Below are 23,220 nucleotides of genomic sequence, written 5' to 3'. Positions count from 1 at the left end.
TGTTTCTCTCCACTTCTGCTCAAAGAATTTATTTTAGTCTTTATATTAACTCTCTGTAAAACTGCTCTTCATATCCAAAGGCAAATCATTCTGTCTTTGGCAGACTTGCACATGGAGCAGGTAAATTCCCATTTCTGGCAGAGTTCATGAGACTACTCTAGTCACAATATCTTGTCTCCATTAGGCCTGAACAGGGTCTCTCTCTTGATCATTGGGCCTGGTTTCTCCAGCACTTATGGGGCATCATACTCTCATATTTATTCCACTAGCTGATTTTCACAATCATCTGGAAGGGTAGGGGTACTTCTCTTCACTTGCTTTCTAGGTCTCCTAATTACCTCATTTTGCTGCATCCCCCTCCCTTTGGCCAAATACTTTAATATTCTGCTGTTTCCTCCTTTGTTCTCCCCATCCCTTAAACACCCTCATTATTTTGGCCAAAAAGACTGTAGAAAAGACTGTCACTCAAGGGGGCTGTGTTGTTACCCCTTTATACTGTATTCAGACCATCCAAAAGCCTCAGGAACTCATGGTCTATCCAGCCTGCAGACTCCATTCATCACTCTGAGCCATAAAAGAATCAAACCCCACAAGCAGGCATTTGGCTAGTACTCAAGGCTTGCACACTATCCTGTACAAGTCAGTTTGGGGTAGGGATAACCACTTGCCCTTTAATGAAGATGCTCCCTTCCAATGTAGTGCTGGTGATAAATCATGGTAGGAGAAAGGCCAGTCTGCGGTACTTTTAAGTTTTAAACATGAGGGAGACTAATCCTGGCAACCTCAGATCCCATCCTCTTCTTCCATCGAGCCTCTTTGGATGCCCAAGGCTGACAGGCGCAGATAACAGCCTTTGGCCGATACACATCGTGGAGGTTTTATTGAGGGCTGTAGCTGCTTACCAAGCAGTTGCAGCTCCCTCTCCTCATTCCCTCTCGCTTTGCCCCTTCCCTCTTCATGCCCAGTCCTGCGGCCCCCGACTGAGGAGTAAGGTAGGCTGCGGGCACGGTGGCCCAGCACGTAGGCTCCCTGTCACACACACAAAGGGGTAGGCGCACTCTCCCTCGCGTACTTCGCATCTAGAGACGCAGGTGGCGCCATAAAAAAATGGACGGCAGACCTGGCCGCGCGTGCGCAGTAGAGCTGCTCAGGTCGATCAAGCAGAAAAAGAGAGGCTGGAGCTCGTTCCACGCAAACGCACTGAAGCTACCCTAGACGTGACTCAATGTTAAGCCTAGAAAAGTGTCAAAGCCCTTCCACCCGCCATCTTAGGTGCGGGGAAAGCCGGAAGTGGTGGGCGTGGCCGCACAGACCCCACCCACTCCAGGATGGAAACGGAAGAGGGACCTCAAGACAGGGCTACTCTAGGCGATGGTGCGGTTTGTACTCTATGTTGCCGGTCGGACGCATGCGCTGCTTGGGAGGGCAGCCGGAGAGAGTCGGAGTGCTGCTGGAGGGAGAGCCGCTAGTAGCACCTGTGCCCAGGTGGGCGAGGGGCGGGGGAGCTGGATTCGTGGAGGCGCACTGGAGCTGCGGGAGAAGGTGAGGAGGGAGCCTAATGAGGGGTGGTGAGCGCAGGGGGGGCACACTTAAAGTGGGGGCTCTGGGGGGATGACGTGTGGGGGCTTGAGGTGGCGGCCTGATGGGGGCATAACCGGGTCAGTCGGGGGGGGGCATTTAGGGTGTAGCGGAGAAGAGGGCCAAGGAGCGCAAAGAGGGGGCTGTGTGATCCGACATCAGGGTGTCCAGCGGGCACCTAGTTTGGGGGTGTCCCGCAAGGGCGGTGGTGTGGCCCTGCTGTTGCCTGCAGGTTTAGCCGGGAACACGTGAGCCTTGAGAAATGGTGTTTGATAATGACATCGCTTCCGTGCGCCGTGCTGAGATGATCCCACATCTTACTCGAAAGCCTTCCCTTTTTTAATGGTATGTCTGTTACCGATAACAGTCCTGGAGGCTGAATTCCTCCCCATGTTATTGGAGGGAGCACAGAGGAAAGGCATACTGGTGTGGCCGCTTCCACTGCCTAACTTCTGTGTTTAAATTGCTGCCTTCCCTGTGCTTAGATTGCTCACAAGGTCATCAGTTCAATTTATACCCATTATGATGGGGCGGGGGGTGTTGTGAAATAGACTCCTGCTCACTAGACTTGGACCTACCTATTTATTTCATATGTGCCACTGAGCAACTGCTGGATGGTTACAGCTTTCACTGGCTAAGTGATCTGAGCCAGACTAAAAGCAGTGAATTACATTTATGAGATTTAGTATCCTATTAAAACTCAAGCATTGCATAGCTCCTAGTGCTTTAAAAAACAAAAATAAAAAAAATGGTGTAGGGGGAAATGGGCAAATGTTATTGCTCTCCCTATCACACTTCCAAATTTTTCCCATTTCAGTGTTACTGTGATCGAGCCCATGGGTGGTATATTCCTGTTATACCCTTTCCTAATCTCTTCAAGGGATAAACCCTCCGATGTGACTCAGTCTCTGGTTAAATTGTTCAGTGGTTAATGTGTCTTATCAGTACATATGAACTGATTACAAAGAAACGCCCCTATCTGTCTTAGGGAGGGATAAGTGATCAAGAAAGAGATGGGGCAATGATTCCATCTCTCGCATACACTGAGTTGGGCCACTAATGTGCAGTTACTGCAGAATCCTGGGGTCCATATTTATTTTTAGTGAGTGATAACTCTAGATAAAATTAATAGATTAAATGTCAGATCTTATTCTTATTTACTGTAAATGTTAATTTCACCTGTGATGTGAGAATCTATCAGATACATACTTTCTCAAACTGTATTTCCCCTTGAGTAATAAACATTCTTCATTAAAAACTTAACTAATGATTCTGTTAATGATGCACAGGCTGGGGTAGAATCTGGCTTGGTCTTCCACAGTTACATTGGCTCTGTAAATGCTAACAGGTCAGCAGATAGGATTTAACATGCAGATAGCAGAAATAGAGGCAGAGGGAAAGGATCATTAAAGATACACTCTTTCATTAAGCATTAGTCTGTCTATCTTAGTTTTACCTAGTGTTAATCATCATAATATCTCAGCACTATTATCTAGTTAACCTGTATAACTCTCTGCCACAAGATGTCAAGGCCAAGAACTTACAATATCTAAACTTCTTAGAAATTCTGCTGTGGATTAGGAAACCAACCACAGTTATTAGACAGAATGAAAATTTGTAGTGGATATGAATATTTATGCCTCAAGGCATCAGTCAACTACTAGCTGTCATGAGCTCAAAATAAAATTATGAGTAGGTTTATTCCTGTACATGGTTTATTGCATCATCTTGCATTGTCCTCTTTTGGAGACTGGATACTGGACTTCATGGACCACTGATCTGACCCCTTATAGAAATTCCTCTGTTCTCATTTTACAGTTCACTTTTCATACCAGAACTATTCTCTAAAGCAATCATACTAGAGCAAAATGTTGCTTTTAAAAACACATTTCCTACCTGTGTAACTAATAACATCTAAGAGTAATAAAACGTAAATAATTTCTAAAATTAATTTTTAGTGTTTATGCAAATGTCTGGTTCTCTTTTTATTTCTCATGCATTAGCACAAATCAGTTGTCTATACTGCAGAACTGCAAAGGAAAGTTTGGATCCAAACATGCTGTGTGTTTTTTTTGTTTTTTGTCATCTTAAATCATGAAAACATTTATGAAAAAGCATTAGGCTTAATAAATTCCTCTGTCCTGTCCTCCCAATGGTTGGATATTTGACTGATCCAAAAATAATTGGTCAGCTGACCAGTCAAATATTGGTCAGATATTATCAAAACATGAATATATTAGAACGGTTTAAAAACAAAGTAATTTTTTATGGTATCTAGTAGGCTTAGCCTTAGATACTTGTGCATGATTACAAAAAACAAGTTACTTAACTGAATTATTTTTGTATAGAAAAATTGAATAAAATTGTAAAAAAAAAAAAAAAAAAAAAAGACACAATATTACCTTTTAAAACAATATTATGTTAGCATTTAAATGTGAATGTTATTCAAGACTGAACAATTAAAGAACAGACGTGAAATTAAACAGAAATTAAATACTTATCAACTATAAAAAAGAGCATTTAAAGTGCACTTACGCTAGACAGGCAGCGGCCCAATTCGTCAAGCAGCTTAATGGCTGTACATCTATTCTCTTTGTGTTGAAGGAGGAGGCTCCCTTCTACCATTCCCTTTTGAATTAATTTCTGTATGTTTGTCCAGTCAGTTTACATTGTAGGCACTTTGGGGGCAGAGACCATGTTTTTTAATGTTTAATGTACTTTATAAACTGCTATGTACACTGATAGCCAGGTGAACAAATAAATATATAGGTATGTACAGCGTTTGTTTAGAAGATTACAACCAATCAAGATGTTGAATTTTCAGTTAGTGCTCCCCACCCCCCCAGTAGTGTTAGCATATAATTAAATGTCTTACTAACAGATGAGACCATGATGCAATCAAAAAGTAGGCCACCCCCTACATTAGGGCATTCTTGCTCAAATATTTGACAGTATTTGCCCATGGTCAAATAATAGGCATTCAGGTGGTGCTATTTAACCAGTCATATGATCAGCTTGCCAACACTAGTCCCCTCAACTTTCTCTAACAAAAGTCTGACTTACCTTATCTTGTCTCTCTAAGTGAAGAAATGGCTCTTCATTTCCTTCATTTTCAGAAGTTTGAGTTATGCCTGTCCCACTCTAAAAGGGCAAATTGAAGGACGTGGGAGTGTGGGAAGTACTATCTTAATTGTACCTTTTTTATGGTTTTCATAGTATAATTTCAGACTTCAAGCTTTCATGTTCTGAAAGGGTGTGGGAAGAAAAGGCACTTCTGAAACCGTGTCTATGCCAGGAGCACTTTACCAGTATAGATATACCAGTATACTGTACTGGTAAAATACTTCTGGTGTGGACCCATCTTATTCCAGCAAAACTGTACAAAACAAGCTACACTGGCAAAACTGTGTTTTGCACAAATAGCTGTGTCTACCTAGGGACTTTTGCTAGCATATCTATGTTGGTCAGGGATTGTACCCCTGTCCAAAATAGCTAGGCTGGCAGAAGTCTTCAGTATAGACGTGGCTTAAGCAACCTTAACTCCCCTTAACACAGTGGTTTGGTTTGGTTTGAATAATCTTCGATTTTTAGTCAGTTCTCTCTATTTGGGGAAATGGGAATGGAGCTACATCTTTAGTCTTCTATCTACACTTCATTCCCTGAAGATGCATGCACATTCTGAATATACTTCCACTTCCTAAAGGTCTCCAATTAGCTCACTGACAGCATTCTTTGTAAGGAAATTAAAATATACATGAGTATTCCACTTTACACAAAGGACCATTGATTTAATTACAGATAAGACAGTGGCTATAAATATATATAACTTAACTGGGTCACCATACTGTTGAGCTTCACAGTAATGAAGCAGAGCCAGGCATTGCCTTTCCTCAGTTCAATACAAGAAATTACATTTCCATTTACTAATTCACATGTCACACGTAAGGAATTAGTAGCTTATTTAAGAGTCTTTACAGAGTTGGGAATATTTATGCAGAGAGTCTTCTCCAGGTGAATCTTATCATATAGTGTGCTAACTAAATTCCAGTATGAAACAATTTTAGTTCAGGTTTCAGAGGGAGATGCCGTGTTAGTCTGGATCAGCAAAAACTACAAGGAGTCCTTGTGACACCTTAGAGACTAAGGCCCTGGTCTACACTACAAGTGTAGGTTGAATTTAGCAGCTTTAAGTTGATTTAACTCTGCACCCATCCACACGACCAAGCCTGTTTTGTTGACTTAAAGGGCTCTTAAAATCAATCTTGGTACTTCTCCCCGGCGAGGGGTTTAGTGCTAAAATCAACCTCGCTGGGTCGAAGTTGGGGTAGTGTGGATGCAATTCAACAGTATTGGCCTCTGGGAGTTATCTCGGAGTGCTCCATTGTGATCATCCTGGACAGCACACTCAGCTCAGATGCACTGGCCAGGTAGACAGGAAAAGCCCTGGGAATTTTTGAATTTTATTTCCTGTTTGGCCAGTGTGGTGAGCTGATCAGCACAGGTGACCATGCAGTCCCAGAATCGCAAAAGAGCTCCAGCATGGACCAAACGGGAGGTACTAGATCTGATTGCTGTATGAGGAGAAGAATCCATGCAGGCAGAACTCTGTTCCAAAAGACGAAATGCCAGTATATTTGCCAAAATCTCCAAGGGCATGATGGACAGAGGCTGCAACAGGGACGCACAGCAGTGCCATGTGAAAATTAAGGAGCTCAGGCAAGCCTATCAAAAAACAAAGGAGGTAAATGGTCGCTCTGGGTCAGAGCCCCATACGTGCTGCTTGTATGATGAGCTGCATGCAATTCTAGGGGTGACCCCCCACTACTTCCCCACCACTGTCTGTGGACACCTGCAAGGGAGGAGTCTCATGCAACAGGGATGAAGATTTTGTGGATGAGGAAAAGGAGGAGGAGGTTGAGGATAGCACACAGCAGGCAAGCGGAGAATCCCTTCTTTCCGGCACCCAGGAACCGTTCATCATCCTGGAGCCAATACCCTCCTAACCCTCTCAAGGCAGGCTCCTGGACCGTGAAGCCAGAGAAGGCACCTCTGGTGAGTGTACTTTTGTAAATATAATACAGGGTTTAAAAGCAAGCGTGTTTAATGATTTATTTGCCCTGAAAACTTGGGATGCACTTGGGATGCATTCGCAGCCAGTATAGCTACTGGAAAAGTCTGTTAACGTGTCTGGGGATGGAGTAGAAATCCTTCGGGGACGTCTCCATGAAGCTCTCCTGGAGGTACTCTAAAAGCCTTTGCAGAGTATTTATGGGGAGAGCAGCCTTATTCCGTCCTCCATGGTAGGACACTTTACCATGCCAAGCCAGTAGCAAGTAGTCTGGAATCATTGCAGAACAAAGCATTGCAGCAAATGGTCCCAGGTTTTGGTGACATTCAAGCAACATTCGTTCTTTATCTCTCTGTGTTAGCCTCAGGAAAGTGATATCATTCATAGTCACCTGGTTGAAATACGGGAAATTTGTGTAAAGGGACATTCAGAGGTGCCCGTTCCTGCTCGGCTGTTTGCCTTTGTCTGAAAAGAAATCATCCTCGCTGTTAGCCACGCAGTGGTGGGAGGCCCATTCATGCTGAACTGTTCACGTTTGGTTGACAGGGATCTTCCCTGATACTGCAGCCCATCCTTTTAAATGGCCAGTCCAGTGGGCTTTGCTTGGTATGGGAAAGGAGGGCGCTGCTGTTTGAAACCATTCCCGCATGTTATGAGGTTGAAGAAGCCAAAACCCTTTGCCTTACCATGGCTGCCTGCAAGCCAAATTCTGTTGCCCAGCAGAGCGTCTGTGATGTCTCCCACCAAACCAGCAGGCACTCAATATGAGAGGCTGTTACAGAGTCCCCGGGCGATGCTCTGGAACTGCTCCCCACAAAGCCAGTCAGGACTTTGGGGAGCCTCCTCTCCCTTGGAGCAGACTGTCTTTAGGGCAAGAAGCTTACATGGCTTCATCTTCCTGGGTCTGACCTTGGAACATTCAGCACATGCCCCTCCATGCGCTTTCCACAATAAGTTCACCCAGGCAGGGTCCTGGGGAAGCTACCAGGTCATGCACCCCCACTTCACAGTCAGATGTGACTTTTAGCCAGCCAGTAAAACAGAGGTTTATTAGATGACAGGAACACAATCTAAAACAGAGCTTGTAGGTACAGAGAACGGGGCCCCTCAGCCGGGTCCATTCTGGGGCCCAGCGAGCCAGACAACCCCATCTGCTCTTACTTCCTGTCCCCAGTCAGCTTCAAACTGAAACCCCATCCAGCCCCTTCTTCTCTGCTGAGTTCCTTTCCTAGGCCAGGAGGTCACCTGACCTTTTTGTTCTCCCACAGCTTTAGCATCCCCTTGCAGGAGGGAAGGGCCCGGTCCATTAGTTGCCAGGAGACAGTGTGTCGGCCAGAAACTGAGGCACCCACGCAGTAGTCAGAGAAAACATTAAGAACAGTCCCACTTCGTCACAGAGGCAAAATACGATCTTGTACCAAAAGCACATGTCCTATGTAATGAGAATTGCTTGATTCAGTGTGAAATAGTCTTCCCTTTGTTCTCTAAAATGTATCTTTTTAAATACTACTCTCTCCTTTTTTCCTCCCGCAGCTGCAAATGTTTCTATGCTCCCCCATCATCTCCGTCCCAGAGGTTAGTGCAGATTAGAAGGTGAAAAAAATGCACTTGCGATGACATGTTCTCAGAGCTGAAGCAGTCCTCCCGCACTGAAAGAGCTCAGCAGAATGCATGGAGGCAAACAATGGCAGAGTCTAGGAAAGCATTAAATGAACACGATGAGAGGAGGGAGGAGCATGGTGAGAGGAGGCAGGATGCAGTGCTGAGGCTATTGGGGGAGCAAACTGACATGCTTAGGCATCTGGTGGAGCTGTGGGAAAGGCAGCAGGAGCACAGACCACCACTGTAGCCCCTGTATAACTGCCTGCACTCCTCCCCAATTTCCATATCCTCCTCACTCAGATGCCCAAGAACGCAGGGGGAGAGGAAGGAGGCTATGGGCACCCAGCCACTCCACCCCAGAAGATTGCCCAAGCAACAGAAGGCTGGCATTCAATAAGTTTTGGATTGTAGTGTGGCCTTGTCCTTCCCTGATCCAGCACCCCACCCGGTGCTTCCCTCCTCACCCACCTCTCCCAGGCTACCTTGCAAGTTTTCCCCCTATTTGTGTGATGAATTAATAAAGAATGCATGATTTTGAAACAATGACTTTATTGCCTCTGCAAGCGGTGATCAAAGTGGGGAAGACGGTTGGCTTACAGGGAAGTAGAGTCAACTAAGGGGGTGGGTTTTCATCAAGGAGAAACAAAAAGGACTGTCACACCATAGCCTGGCCAGTCATGAAACTGGTTTTCAAAGCTTCTCTGATGCGCAGGGTGCCCTGCTGTGCTCTTCTAACCACCCTGGTGTTGGGCTGTGCGTAACCAGCGGCCAGGCGATTTGCCTTAACCTCCGACTCTGCTGTAAACGTCTCCCCCTTATTCTCAAAGATATTGTGGAGTACACAGCAAGTAGCAATAACAATGGGGATATTGGTTTCGTTGAGGTCTAACCTAATCAGTAAACTGCACCATCGAGCTTTTAAATGTCCAAATGCACATTCTGCCACCATTCTGCACTTGTTCAGCCTATAGTTGTCCATGGTGCCTCTGTATGACTTCATGAGCCATGGCATTAAGGGGTAGGCTGGGTCCCCTAGGATAACTATAGGCATTTCAACATCCCCAATGGTAATTTTCTGGTCTGGGAAGTAAGTTCCTTCCTGCAGCAGAGTTCCTGAAGGTGCAAGCATCATGCACCTTTCCCAGCCATCCCACGTTGATGTCGGTGAAATGTCCCTTGTGATCCACCAGTGCTTGCAGCACCATTGAAAAGTACCCCTTGCGGTTTACATACTGGCTGCCAAGGTGGTCTGGTCCCAAGATCGGGATATGTGTTCTGTCTATCGCTCCACCGCAGTTAGGGAACCCCATTGCAGCAAAACCATCCACTATGACCTGCACATTTCCCAGAGTCACTACCCTTGATAGCAGCAGCTCAGTGATTGCGTTGGCCACTTGGATCACAGCAGCCCCCACAGTAGATTTGCCCACTCAAAATTGATTCCTGACTGACCGGTAGCTGTCTGGCGTTGCAAGCTTCCAGAGGGCTATCGCCACTCACTTCTCAACTGTGAGGGCTGCTTTCATCTTGGTATTCTTGCACTTCAGGGCAGGGGAAAGCAAGTCACAAAGTTCCTTGAAAGTGCCCCTACGCATGCGAAAGTTTTGCAGCCTCTGGGAATCATCCCAGACCTGCAACACTATGTGGTCCTGCCAGTCTGTGCTTGTTTCCTGGGCCCAGAATTGGCGTTCCACAATAGGAACTTGCCCAGTTACCACCACAATGTTCAAATTGCCAGCGTCTGTGCTTTGAGAGAAGTCTGTGTCCATGTCCTCATCACTATCATGATTGCGCTGTCATCGCCTCCTCGCCCTGCTTTTGCAGCTTCTGCACATACTGCAGGATAATGCATGAGGTGTTTACAATGCTCACAAAAGCGGCAGTGACGGGGAGCTGAGCGGACTCCATGCTTCCCGTGGTATGGCGTGAGCAGGAGAGCAGAGTTGCAGCAGAAGTGGTAGAGGATGACAGTTAGCACCACAAACATTTCCCGAGGAAGAACACGTGACAGACAACATGGAGAAATACACTGCTGAGACGAGCACCAGAGCACAGTTGCAGCGGAAGCGGTGTATGACGACGGTTAGCAGTCTTACTGCACTGTCTGCTGACAGCAGCACCCAGGACACAAGAGCGGTGGTGTCGGTGAGCTGAGCGGGCTGCATGCTTGCTGTGGTATGGCATCTGCACGGAAAAAAGGCATGAAACGATTGTCTGACGTTGCTTTCACGGAGGAAGGGGGAGAATGACAACATGTACCCAAAGCCACCCGCGACAATGTTTTTATCCCATCAGGAATTGGGGAGCTTAAACCAGAATTCCAATGGGTGGCAGAGACTGTGGGAACTGTGGGATAGCTACCTACAGAGCACTGCTCCATAAGTCGATGCTAGCTATGGTAGTGAGGACGCACTCCGTCTACTTAATGCGCTTAGTGTGGACGTATGCAATCGACTTCTATAAAATCAACCTCATTTCGTAGTGTAGACATACCCTAACAAATTTATTTGGGCATAAGCTTGTGTGGGCTATAACCTACTTCATCAGATGCATGGAGTGAAAAATACAGTAGGCAAGTATAAATATACAGCAAATGAAAAGATCGGAGTTGTCTTACTGAGTAGAGGGTCAGTGCTAATGAGGCCAATTCAATCAGGGTGGATGTGGCTCATTCCTAACTGTTGACAAGAAGATGTGAGTATCAGACTGAGCCAGAAGGGTACCCAGAAGTCACCTACTACAGGACAGACCCAACAAAGAAAGTAACAGAACGCCACTAGCCATCACCTACAGCCCCCAACTAAAACATCTCCAGCGCATCATCAAGGATCTACAAGTTATCCTGGAGGACGATCCTTCACTCTCACAGATCTTGAGAGACAGGCCAGTCCTCGCCTACAGACAGCCCCCCAACCTGCAGCAAATACTCACCAGCAGCTACACACCACACAACAGAAACACTAACCCAGGAACCAATCACTGCAGCAAACCTCATTGCCAGCTCTGTCTGCATATCTATTCAAGGGACAGCATCATAGGACCTAACCACATCAGCCACACCATCAAGGACTCGTTCACCTGCACATCTACCAGTGTGATATATGCCATCAATGCCATGTACATTGGCCAAACTGGACAGTCTCTACACAAAAGAATAAATGGACACAAATCAGACATCAAGAATTGTAACATTCAAAAACCAGTAGGCAAGCACTTCAATCTCCCTGGACACTCAATAACAAACTTAAAAGTGGCTATTCTTCAACAAAAAAAACTTCAGAAACAGACTTCAAGGAGAAACTGCAGAATGGAATTAATTTGCAAACTTGACAACATCAGATTAGGCCTAAATAAAGACAGGGAGTGGCTGGGTCACTACAAAAAGTAATTTTCCCTCTGTTGATACACCTTCTTGTCAACGGTTGGCAATGGGCTTTTGGGGAAAAAACAGTGTGTGATTAGAGTGGACTTGCAAGGGTGTGACTCTGCAACTTTAGCATTCTTGTAACATCACTGAAAAAAACAAAATTGTAGTCATGTAGAACTTTATTGATTCCCATAGTTCTTGTGCTTGCTGCCTCAGCAGCCCCTAGCTGCTGGGAGGAACAACTGCAGGAAAAGTCCTGCTAGCCCCAGAGGCATGCTCAATATAGATCAGGAGTCTCAACGTCCCGGCCCATGGGCCATCAGTGGCCCGAGAACCTCCCCACTGCGTCCCGCAGAGGGGAGAGACAGATAGAGCTGGCAGCGTGGCTATCTGCTGCAGGTGCTGCCTGCTGCAGCTCCCATTGGCTGAGGTAGAGGAACAGAGATACCATCACTAGTTGCCAGGCAGAGTCAGCCATGAAGGCAGCATCACTTTTTTCCCCACAATGAATATAAACAAGTCAAAATACCAAACACAGCTATCTGATGCACACCTTGCTGCAATCCTGAAGGTTTCAACTGCTCAGTCACTGAGGCCAAACAATAAAACTGACAGAACTGAAGCATTGCCAGGTGTCTGGCAAACACTAAAAACTCTCTGGCAGGCAAAGAATTATATAAAGCTGTGTGACAGTTTTATTATTTCTAAGAAATTCAAAATAAAAAATACATTATAAATGTTTTCTTTTCTGAACAACATCTTCAGTGACACTATTGGCCCATTGGGAGGATTTGAGGACTGGCACTGGACCTAAGGTAAATTGTGTTTGAGACGCCTGGTGTAGATGAAATCTTTGGAGAATTTAGCTGTGAATTCCAACAAGTCTCTACTGAACATGCATGAACTCAGAGTTTCAGAGGCTCACAACTTGGCCAAACTTAGGTGGACTTTCACAAGGATGATAAAAGGCACATTCTTGACACCAGGGCAACTCCCCTGCCAGATGTCAAGTTTGTGCTCCAAAGCATGGAGGAGCTAGAGATTCTCAGTGAAATAGTTGTAAGAATTTTTAACAACAAAACAAATCATCATATTTCCTAACCAGCCATTTTTCAGAATGAGAAGAACTTAGCTGTAACTCTGTTTTAAATAAATAAATAAATAAATAAATAAAAATAAAATAAAACTGCTTAACCTGAGACAGACAACCAGCATGGAAAATTTCAACCCAAGCAGTCTGGTAAAGCTAAGCAACTGAAAACTATGTTGTCTAATGTAAATGGTCAGGCAACCTTACCTATAGGCATTTTTATTAGCACAGCCTATAATAATAATATGTATTTGACGCAATATTGAGTTGTGCATTTTTAGCACTCTAGGTTATAAAGTTTAGAGAGGGAGGTTTACAGGGAATAAGCTCTGCTATTATTGACAGTCCACGTACTAACCTGAACTTTTTATAAAAGTGGCAAATCTAGAGCTGCATGTGAGATAACCAACTGTTAATATAATTTCAAGGGCTTGTCAGAGAGAGATTCATAGACTCTAGGACTGGAAGGGACCTCAAGAGGTCATTGAGTCCAGTCCCCTGCCCTCATGGCAGGACCAAATACTGTCTAGACCATCCCTGATAGACATTTATCTAACATACTCTTAAATATCTCCAGAGATGGAGATTCCACAACCTCCCTAGGCAGTTTATTCCAGTGTTTAACCACCCTGACAGTTAGGAACTTTCTCCTAATGTCCAACCTAAACCTCCCTTGCTGCAGTTTAAGCCCATTGCTTCTTGTTCTATCCTTCGAGGCTGAGGTGAACAAGTTTTTCTCTCTCCTTATGACATCCTTTTAGATACCTGAAAACTGCTATCATGTCCCCTCTCAGTCTTCTCTTTTCCAAACTAAACAAACCCAATTCTTTCAGCCTTCCTTCATAGGTCATGTTCTTAGGACCTTTAATCATTCTTGTTGCTCTTCTCAGGACCCTCTCCAATTTCTCCACATCTTTCCTGAAATGTGGTGCCCAGAACTGGACACAATATTCCAGTTGAGGCCTAACCAGCGCAGAGTAGAACGGAAGAATGACTTCTTGTGTCTTGCTCGCAACACACCTGTTAATGCATCCCAGATAAGCTTCTCTTATTGCAAAGCTTATTCTGCATTAGTGGAATTAGCTTCCTCAGCTTCAGAGGGACTTGGGTTGGTTTTGTTTGTTTTTTTTCTTCCAGATTTCTTCCTCCCCATTCTCCCACCCCAATGGAAAAAGTGTTGACAACTCTGTCTCCAGCACTGTAAAAGCATGGAGAGAAAGTACCCATCTAGAGAGAGCCCCAGAAGGCTGTTAACCAAATTGGGCAATGTGATGGACATGAAGAGAGTGACGCATCAGTTCAGCATGCCAGCAGCTGAATCTGACAAAGAATCTGTAGTCTCAGGTTTAGAAAAAGATAATTAATTTTCCTCCTGTTGTCTCCTTTAAACTTCACAGTTTGCTTAACAAATGTATCTTTTTACAGTTCCAGAAAACTCATATGTGGAAGGGTGGGAGAACTTGTGTATAGGGCAAGTTTGAAAATCCTGTAACTACACCTCTACCCTGATATAACGCTGTCCTCATGAGCCAAAAAATCTTACCACGTTATTGGTGAAACCGCATTATATCGAACTTGCTTTAATCTGCCAGAGCATGCAGCCCCGCTTCCCACTCCCCGGAGCACTGCTTTACCGCGTTATATTCAAATTCATGTTATATCAGTCGCGTTATATCGGGGTAGAAGTGTACTAAAAACTTTAAAAACCAAGATTTAATACTCTTCTAAAGCTCATTTTGTCAATCTGCATGGTATTGAGGTTTGCTTGAGTCTCTACTTCTAATGAGCATATTTTTCATTTTAGCTACTGTCTAGGAAAAGGGGCTCCTACTTGGTCATTGCATGACTTATTGAGTTACATATGATCAGAATGTCAAACAGCCTGTTACACTAGAGTAATTTTTGTAAGGTTGACTAAAATGGCACATCCAAGTAGAGTTTTAATACACACCAAAACTATGCAATAATCTTTCCCTTTCATTAGAAAAAATAATTTTGTGAAAGGTGAGTGATTGATGGAGATATGAGGCCCTAGGTACAGAACAGCCATAGCAAACTGACAGTGCAAGATTCTGCAACACTGTCATACTTTAGTATGCTTTAATAGATTGAATAGGCATGAAGACAGAGTACAATCCTTGGCCTCTCTGATACTACTACAAGGGTGCCAGTTGTGAGGAAAGGTCCACTTTAAAAAAAAAAATCCATCACTGAAAATTACTACTTAAAATCAGAGGCCACTGAGCAGCCATCAGACAATGAATGAAGCCCATGTTAGTTGAAGTCCAAAATCAAATTAGCAGCATTGTGCACAATCTGATTGAACAGTATGGAATCAGGAAATGGGTGGGAGCTTAGAAAGCTTGCTGCATATAAAACAATGAATAACTGGACTTTGCATCTACCAGATGGAAGGTCAGAGTTCTGTGGAGCTGACCAACTCAGAGATTATGCTGAATGCATTGTATTGGAACACAGAGGATGGGCCCTGGCAGTACTCACTGACCACAAGCAATTCCTTCCCAGAACTTTCTCCTGTGGTCATAATGAAAAATGCACTGGTCAAACAGGTGTGTGGGGGGAATAATAATAATATATTGGAAAATATATTTTCCTTTCAGAAGGGCACTTTGCAAATACCTCTTTTAAAGGGTGACATTCATCTAACTTGTTGCTACACTCATAGAATCGTAGTATCAGTAGAAGATCTATTAGAGTAAGTCTGTCCGTGGCCAGAGGCAGGCTAGCATCACGAAGATAGATCAAACGTAAGTTTCTCAAGCCTCATAAACCTTTGTTAAATCTCTTTATTTTAAAGGGCTCCTGCAAAGATAAGACATATTTAGAAAAAATACTATTAGCACCTCAGATTATTTAAATGAAAGAATTTTAGAAATCTGGCATACTTTCTGCATTGATGCTTTGCTACTTTACTACTCCTAGGGGAATTCTATGCCAAAAAATTTAAAATTCTGCGCAAAATATTTTAAAATTCTGCAAACTGCATATTTTATTTGTCAAAATAACACAATATAAAAAACTGCCAGTTTGAATAATTTTGGTAATGTATTTCAAAATACCTGTCGGCAAGTATGTCTACAGACGACAGAGTCAGGAAATGTGTTTTGACAAATAGATTCCTTACTAGGCATATTAATACAGAACTGTGAGTAATCATTAATTTAACCTACAATACAGAACTGTATTTCCCGTACCCCTCGGAAGCAGCGCAAAGGCTTGTGGTAGTTACTTCTAGTGATGGAACTGAGAGAAAGAGAAGTAATTGCTGGAAAGGAGCCTGGGAGTGCACGTGGAGGGTTGTTGGGTGTGGGTGGGAGAAGTATGGAAGAGGGCTTTTTTGGGGGGGGGGGGAGGGATTGCGAGGGAGTTGGGGAGCTTCCCTCATGCAGACACTGGTTCACTCCTAGCCTCTCCCATTCAGTCAGGCACATCTGCCACTGTCCCCATGTGTTCCTGCACCCCCACGTCCCCATATGGCCTTGCACCACCACTCCCATTCAGCCCCTTGCTCAATTCTGTTCCCCAACTAGCTCCTGTACCTCTGCCCCAGTCTTCCCCCCACTAGTCTTTCTGAACCCCAGTCTGTGTGACCTCCCCAGCACTCTGTGTGCCCTGTTCTGCCCATCCCCCCCATATGCGGCCCTGCGAGCAGCGCACTGTGAGGAAGACCACCTCTCCCCCTCCTTCTCCATGGCTGGCTGAGCCAGCTGCCCTCTCTTCTGGCACCACAATGGCCCCTGGTGGGTGAAAAGTGTATCTGCAGTGCCTTCCTGGCAGTATGTATTTCTGCGGGGTGGGGGAGGAATCTGCGGGGGACGTGAATTCTGTGTGTGTGTGCAGGGGTGCAGAATTCCCCCAGGAGTATTTTACTCAGCTTAGACAGTGAAACTAGAATAGTCAGTTTCACTTGCTAGATCTCAAGTATTTAAGAAGGATTTTGGATTCCAATAGTATAAGCAAATGTTAAAATGTAATTCAAAATTAATAAAATATGAAACCATCTCTGCTTATATTGGTTTTTGTCAAAGCTTTTTCTGTTCTAATAAATCTATATTTTTGTGTCTAAATTAAGATGATTCGGCATCAAATGTTAAACAATTGCTAAATAAAAAGTAGATTTCAAGGCTTAAGTTGTAACAACTGAATGAACTTATTAATTGATTAGTTTCTCTGCCACATTGTTCTGTCAGTCTATCAGCACATTGTAAACCACTTTTGAAACACGTACAACTTAAAATAAGGTGTGGGAGAAACCATGTTTCTAACTCTCTTATCAGAGCAGGACCAAAATTTCTTCAACCTTCCATCTGAGCAAAAGATTCCTGAAAATGCAGTGGGGAAAAATGAATGGGAAGCCTCCAAGGAGAAACCACAATCCAAGTTTAGACTCTCCTGACTCTCTTGTGAGATCTGACAAATTCACAGGCCAGGCTGGCATGGTTGCAAGCAAATGTGGTTAAACTTCACTATAGTTTAGAGAGAGTGAGGCTCTGATAAGATGTGCAATGAAAGAGACGTCTGGAGTAGGCATTTATAGGGAAGTCAGTTCTTTGATCTCCACGACATGCTCACTTTAGCTTGACAAAATACACCCCCCCCCATGCAAATTGTGGACAAACTGTTTAAGCAGATGCACAAATCTCCGGTCAGGTAGGGGTTAGGCTAGCTTCTCCTACTGATGCCTTCAGGGTGAGAGGTGGAAAATGAAATACTGGCTCTCTTGGTATGCTAACAAACTTCTCAGGGCATGGTGCAAGCAAAACTTTACCGGTTTTTTATAATATACCTAAGTTATGAAATTTTGTAATGTAGTAGAGTGAGGAAGAGAAGTTAAGAATAAACAAGGAAGATAGTCCATTGAGTCATTGATCTTCATGTCCAGACCTCTATATAAAATAAAGTGGGAGTCATGTTAAAGTAAAATGGAATACTTTATTTCAGTAAACAAAAGCAATGATTATAGGTTAATGATCATGAAATGCATTCCTGCCTCATGATATGTTGGGTCAGTCAGCTGTGTTGGAATGATCCTTTGAATACAGTGATCGTTGCCAAAAATAAGGGAGTTTATTGATTTGTTGTCCTACACAATTCTTGGTGCAACAGCTATGAGACAGATTTTTTTTTTTTTTTATCACAGGTTAGACCATCAGCATTTTGTCTTTTTTCTCCTCTGTTTCAGACAAGGGAAGCAGCTTAAGAGAACTACTAGAACAGCACCATCCTCCTACATAGAAACACATACTATCTGTGCAGATCAGCTGTGGTGATTTTAAAGTGAAAATGCAGGGTACTATAATTCTGCTAAAAACAAGATAAAATTTATTCTGTTAAACTCAGTGCAATTTATCTGCGAAGTTTTTACAAGTCTTGTAAAAGTCACTCACCCATGCATACACAAAGCCTTTCTGGACAGGTGGTGTTGACTACTGCAAAATTTAAGCTTTTTTTTAAAATGAAAGCTGTAAAGTGAGCTTTCCAAATGTGAATTGGCTGAGATGAATAGAATGACTTAAAGAAAGGGAGAATGATACAAAGTGAGGTTTTGGTAGGAGATGAAAGACCAGAGAACACAGTGTCAAGGGGAAAAATGAGTGATGGAAGGTGGAGGGAAGAAATAGACAATATAGGAAAATATGTATTATGAGAAAGGAATCCAGGAAAGTAAAGAAGAGCAAGATAGCATGTAGAAGCATCAACCAAATTGGAGCTACTTTATGCTAGGTTTTGTACAAACATATAGTAAATGACAGGCCTTGCACCAAAGCGCTTGCCCTTTAAAGCTATGCCTATGCTGCTAGCTAGGAGATTGATTTCCCCTGTGTACACATACTCATGCTAGCTCAAATATAAATAGTAGTGTAGCCACTGTAGCACTGGTAATGGCAGCAAGGCTGAGCCATGCTGAGTTCAAACTTGCCTGAAATTGTTGGGTATGTGCTTGGCGTGACTCAGCCATGCCTCTGCTGCTGCTGCCATTGCTACCACAGCTCCATTGCTATTTATACTTGTGCTAGGTTGATGAGAGGTAGCATAGGTATATGTACATGAGCAGGGGAATTACACCCCTACCACTTGCTGTAGATGTAGCCTGAGGCTTCAAATTCTACAGCCCATCTGTATTCTGTATATTTGAATTATTTATGGACCCCTTTCATAAACAGATGGTTAAGGGTTAATGTCTCTTTTACCTGTAAAGGGTTAAAAAGCTCAGTAAACCTGGCTGACACCTGACCAGAGGACCAATAGGGGGACAAGGTACTTTCAAATCTTGGTGGAGGGAAGTCTTTGTTTGTGCTTTTTGTTTTGTTCGTTGTTCCCTCTTGGGACTAAGAGGGACCAGACGTACACCCAGGCTCTCCAAATCTTTCTGAATCAGTCTTTCATGTTTCAAAATTGTAAGTAATAGCCAGGCAAGGCAGATTAGTCTTATTTTTGTTTTCTCAACTTGTAAATGTTTGTTTTTGCTGGAAGGATTTTTACCTCTGTTTGCTGTAACTCTGAACCTAAGGCTAGAGGGGGTTTCCTTTGGACTATATAAATTTAAGTACCCTATAAAGCATTTTTCATCCTGATTTTACAGAGATGATTTTTACCTTTTCTTTCTTTAATTAAAAGCTTTCTTTTGAAGAACCTGATTGATTTTTCCTTGTTTTAAGATCCAAGGGATTGGGTCTGAACTCACCAGGGATTGGTAGGGGGAAAGGAAGGGGGATGGTTAAATCCTCCTTGTTTTAAGATCCAAGGGGTTTGGATCTGTGTTCCCCAGGGAAGGTTTTGGGGGAACAGAAAGTGTGCCAGACACTAAATTCTGGCTGGTGGCAGTGTACCAGATCTAAGCTAGTAATTAAGCTTAGAAGTGTTCATGCAGGTCCCCACTTTTTGTACTCTAAAGTTCAAAGTGGGGGAAAAAACCTTGACAACCCCCTAGTACCATAATCTCTGAGCACCTCACAATGTGAAGTAGGAAGATAATATTCATATTTTACATATGAAAAACAATTTCTCTGCCTCTAAATGGTTTGCCCAAAGTAATACTGGTCGCTGGCAGCATACCAGGGAATTGAAGTGGAGCCTCTTGAGTCCCAGGCTAGCATCCTAACCACTGGATCATTCTTCCTCTACCATTTGCTGTTCATCAAAACACTTAATTGTGTGGTAAAGTGCTTTGTTAAATACAGATGGACTCTAGCTCATGTTTAAATGCTTTGCTGCATTGGCATCTAAAAGACCCACCATTAAAAGTAGATGAGACAAATAAATGGGAGGTAGGGTGTCTTAGGACAGGTTTAGCTGAGGGCACAATTTTAAGCCGATTAGTATCAGTGTGGTAAGTGATTTTTTTTTTTATTAAATCAAGATGGTTGATGATGTTACAAATATTTCATTTTTTAATATTGCCAGAGGTGTAACTTTAGGAAGGGAGAGGCGGCACAGGTGTTTTTCTCCCACAGTAATAGGTTTCAGCTTGTCAACACACAAATTTGCACCAGTTTAACCAAAGGTGTGGTGTTGAAAGGGTGCAACTTTGTGTGTAGAACAGGTGTTTCTCCTTGGGCTAATAGGCGTTAGGTACACTTCAGGTGCTAGGTTTTTGTATAATATGTGGTTTCAGTAAATTTTAAAACTATCGCACTTGTTAGTGACCACCTACTGTGTTAGAAATAACTGAGACTGTTTCACCCACTTGCTGTAAGAATAGGAGACAGGATTAGAGTTCCTATGTCTCAACTAATATATAATTTCAACTTCTAGATAGAATGTTTGTGCAGCATTCATCTGAATGGTTTTTTAAAATCATAACTTTAAGTGTTGTGGCTTTCTTTCAAAGTTGTCTGGACACTTGTTGTTATTCTCTTATTATATCCTCAAGTCCAGGGTTGCTCCCAGCTTGTGTTAGCATAAATAGGAATGCTAAAACTGAATGGCTTCTAAACGTATTTGCTGTTCAGCAGTAAATAGATTCTGAATTACAGCTTTGTCTCTAACAGTGTCCTCAAATGTCACAAGAAGGGAAGAATGCTTTTATAGGAGGTAAAACCTACTCAGATTGCATTATAACTGGCAGCATTTAGCAACGATGTCTACAGAGATTGGCACTAGGCTCACTTGTTCTGATAAAACTTTTCTAACATATTTTCTTACACTGTTAGTTGTGATAATTCCACTTTTTCCACCCATACTTCTCAGGGAAGCAGTTCATCGCAGCTTCAGTCTTGGACTGGTCAGCCATCTTTTGAAGTGATTCCAGCTCAGCCACAGCTAGTGTTTCTTCATTCAGCCATCTGCCCTCCCATTAACCCTTACCTTCTTGGTGAAAAGAGAAGTGACTCTACTAATTACCTGCCCATCCTGAACTCCTGCGCAAAGACGACAACACATCCCAGCAAAAGAGATCATGTCTGGGATCTGGAGGAAAGAGGGAGAACCAGTGGACAGAAATGGCTTTGCACAGATACTGCTATGTCCAATAAGACTAGTTTATTGCCCTCTAGTGCTTTCCCTCAAGTATCACCTGACTCTACTGATCAGGACTTTCCTCAGCAGAGTTCTCCAGCTTTGATGGCAGATGGAAAAATGTCAACTATTGATGGCTTTCAGTATATTTCTACTGCCAAATAGAAGGACCCAGGTTTGAGTCCCTTTTCCCCTGCTGGACTCCTTCAGATATCAGACTCCAAATCTCCTGAGATGGAGAATCCAGTACATCATATGGTGCAATTAGCAACCTGCAGCCCACCTTTGGCAGCCGAAGAACGTTATACTACTCCTGAGCTATTGTTGCAGCAGCAACGCAAGCACAGGCGCTTTCAAAATACCTTTGTTGTGCTGCACAGGTCTGGATTGCTGGAGATCACCTTGAAAACCAAGGAACTGATTCATCAGAACCAGGTAACCCAAATTGAACTGGACCAACTGAAGAAGCAAACGCAATTGTTCACGCAGGCAATAAAGAGCAATGCTCCTCAGGCCTGGGCAGAGCTAGAGGCATCCCTAACAGATAAAGCTAACAGCAGCCTTGAGGCTTCTCCTACATATCCCAACGTAGCGCAAAAGATATATAGCTGGTCAAGTGATTAGAGTGCCTCTCTTCCCGTGTCTCAAGCTTTGACAAGAGCATTTTCTAAGTTGAGACTACTTTTAAAACTCATTCACAAAGCAGCATGCCATTAATAAATTGTCCCAAATGTAAGTTGTGAGACTGGCACAATGGGAGGCATAGGCGGGAATTTGTACTGCTTCATGTGACCTGGAATTGAGTAACTGTGCTCTTCTTTGGGCCATGAGGTGTGAAAGTGCTATGATGTGATGTGTTCCCATTCTTATGATGGAGAACATTGCAAATGTCTCTTTCCTGGCAAGCACCTTTTTTCACCCCCTATCTCCAGGCAGCCAATTCACAGAATGGGACAAAAGACCTGGTCTAGTGTAGCCGCTTATGAATTGATAGGGAAAGAGGAAACTCGATGGGTAACATGGTATCTCTGGCTTTGTGTCAATACTCTGAAGACACAAGGTGGCCTTGCTTTTGGATAATTACCACATTGAACAAATGGAGATCTGCTTGCATCAAAGCTGCACTCCATACGTTGAATTGCTTGAGCAAAGAGGGGGCGGGGAAGTGAGGGATGTGATATCAGCCTGCCTATTTTAATTTCTTTTAAGTTGAGAGCTGGGTGAAAGTTTGACACTAGATCTGCACTGGAAGTGTCTATTCCAAAGCAGGTTTATTTGTACTGTCCATTAACAGCTAACATCTGTTCTAAGCAAGGTGGCTTTGGATTTCCCAAGTATGCAATGAGTTAAACACTGACTGTTACTTTAAAAAACAAAAAAAAGCTAAGTGATATTTTTTAAATGCATTACAATGAAGATTTGTAGATTCCAAGGCCAGAAGGCACCATTGTGATCAATTAGTATGACTTCCTGTATATCATAGGCTATAGAACTTCCCCAAAATATGTTCCTCGCTAAACAGCTAGCAAGACCAGCTATGCACCCGTTGGTCTTTATCCAGTTTAGGAGAGACTCTTTTCTGGATGTAAAATCAGCTTGCTGAGTTTAAAGGGGCGGGGGGAATGGTTGTACAGGTCCTAGAGTGAAGCAAGCCTTGTTTTTCTTTTTATGAGAAACATCTGAATGTATCACTAGAAAAGACTCTGGTCACCTTGGTGACATCTTTCCAAGAATATGACAAACACTGTTTAATGTTCTCTTCAGTATGAGTATTATCATTCGCAACTTGATTGTCTTGTAACATGCACTTACACACTGATGCTGGTAGAGGCATTAGACCTTAGTGTTAGCTGTGCCCGACAATCTTGTTTCAAAAGCTGTTCTACAGACACGTTCATATTGTTTGAATTTGACTTGTCATTCTCCTTTTTATTCCCTTCAACTTGAGCCATGTCTTTCAAATACTCCTCTGTATAAGGAGATTTAAAATATGGTCATCTAAGAATGAAGTGAACAGTTTCTCCCATTCTAAATTAT

At 43.3% G+C, this 23,220-nt stretch overlaps 1 protein-coding gene across 1 annotated transcript; it reads left to right on the top strand.

Moving 5' to 3' along the window:
* The first annotated feature begins 1,267 nt into the window (after window positions 1-1,267).
* On the top strand, window positions 1,268-22,617 carry CIPC (CLOCK interacting pacemaker). The gene is given in 2 exon segments (XM_030559066.1): window positions 1,268-1,542; window positions 20,917-22,617. Coding segments are annotated over 2 exon segments (1,062 nt in total). The 5' UTR covers window positions 1,268-1,371; the 3' UTR covers window positions 21,808-22,617.
* Window positions 22,618-23,220: the final 603 nt, after the last annotated feature.

Source organism: Gopherus evgoodei, chromosome 4 (assembly GCF_007399415.2).
Source record: "Gopherus evgoodei ecotype Sinaloan lineage chromosome 4, rGopEvg1_v1.p, whole genome shotgun sequence".
NCBI lineage: Eukaryota > Metazoa > Chordata > Testudines > Testudinidae > Gopherus > Gopherus evgoodei.
The sequence above is the reverse complement of the archived record's forward strand: the minus strand, read 5'-3'. Positions and strand labels throughout refer to the sequence as shown.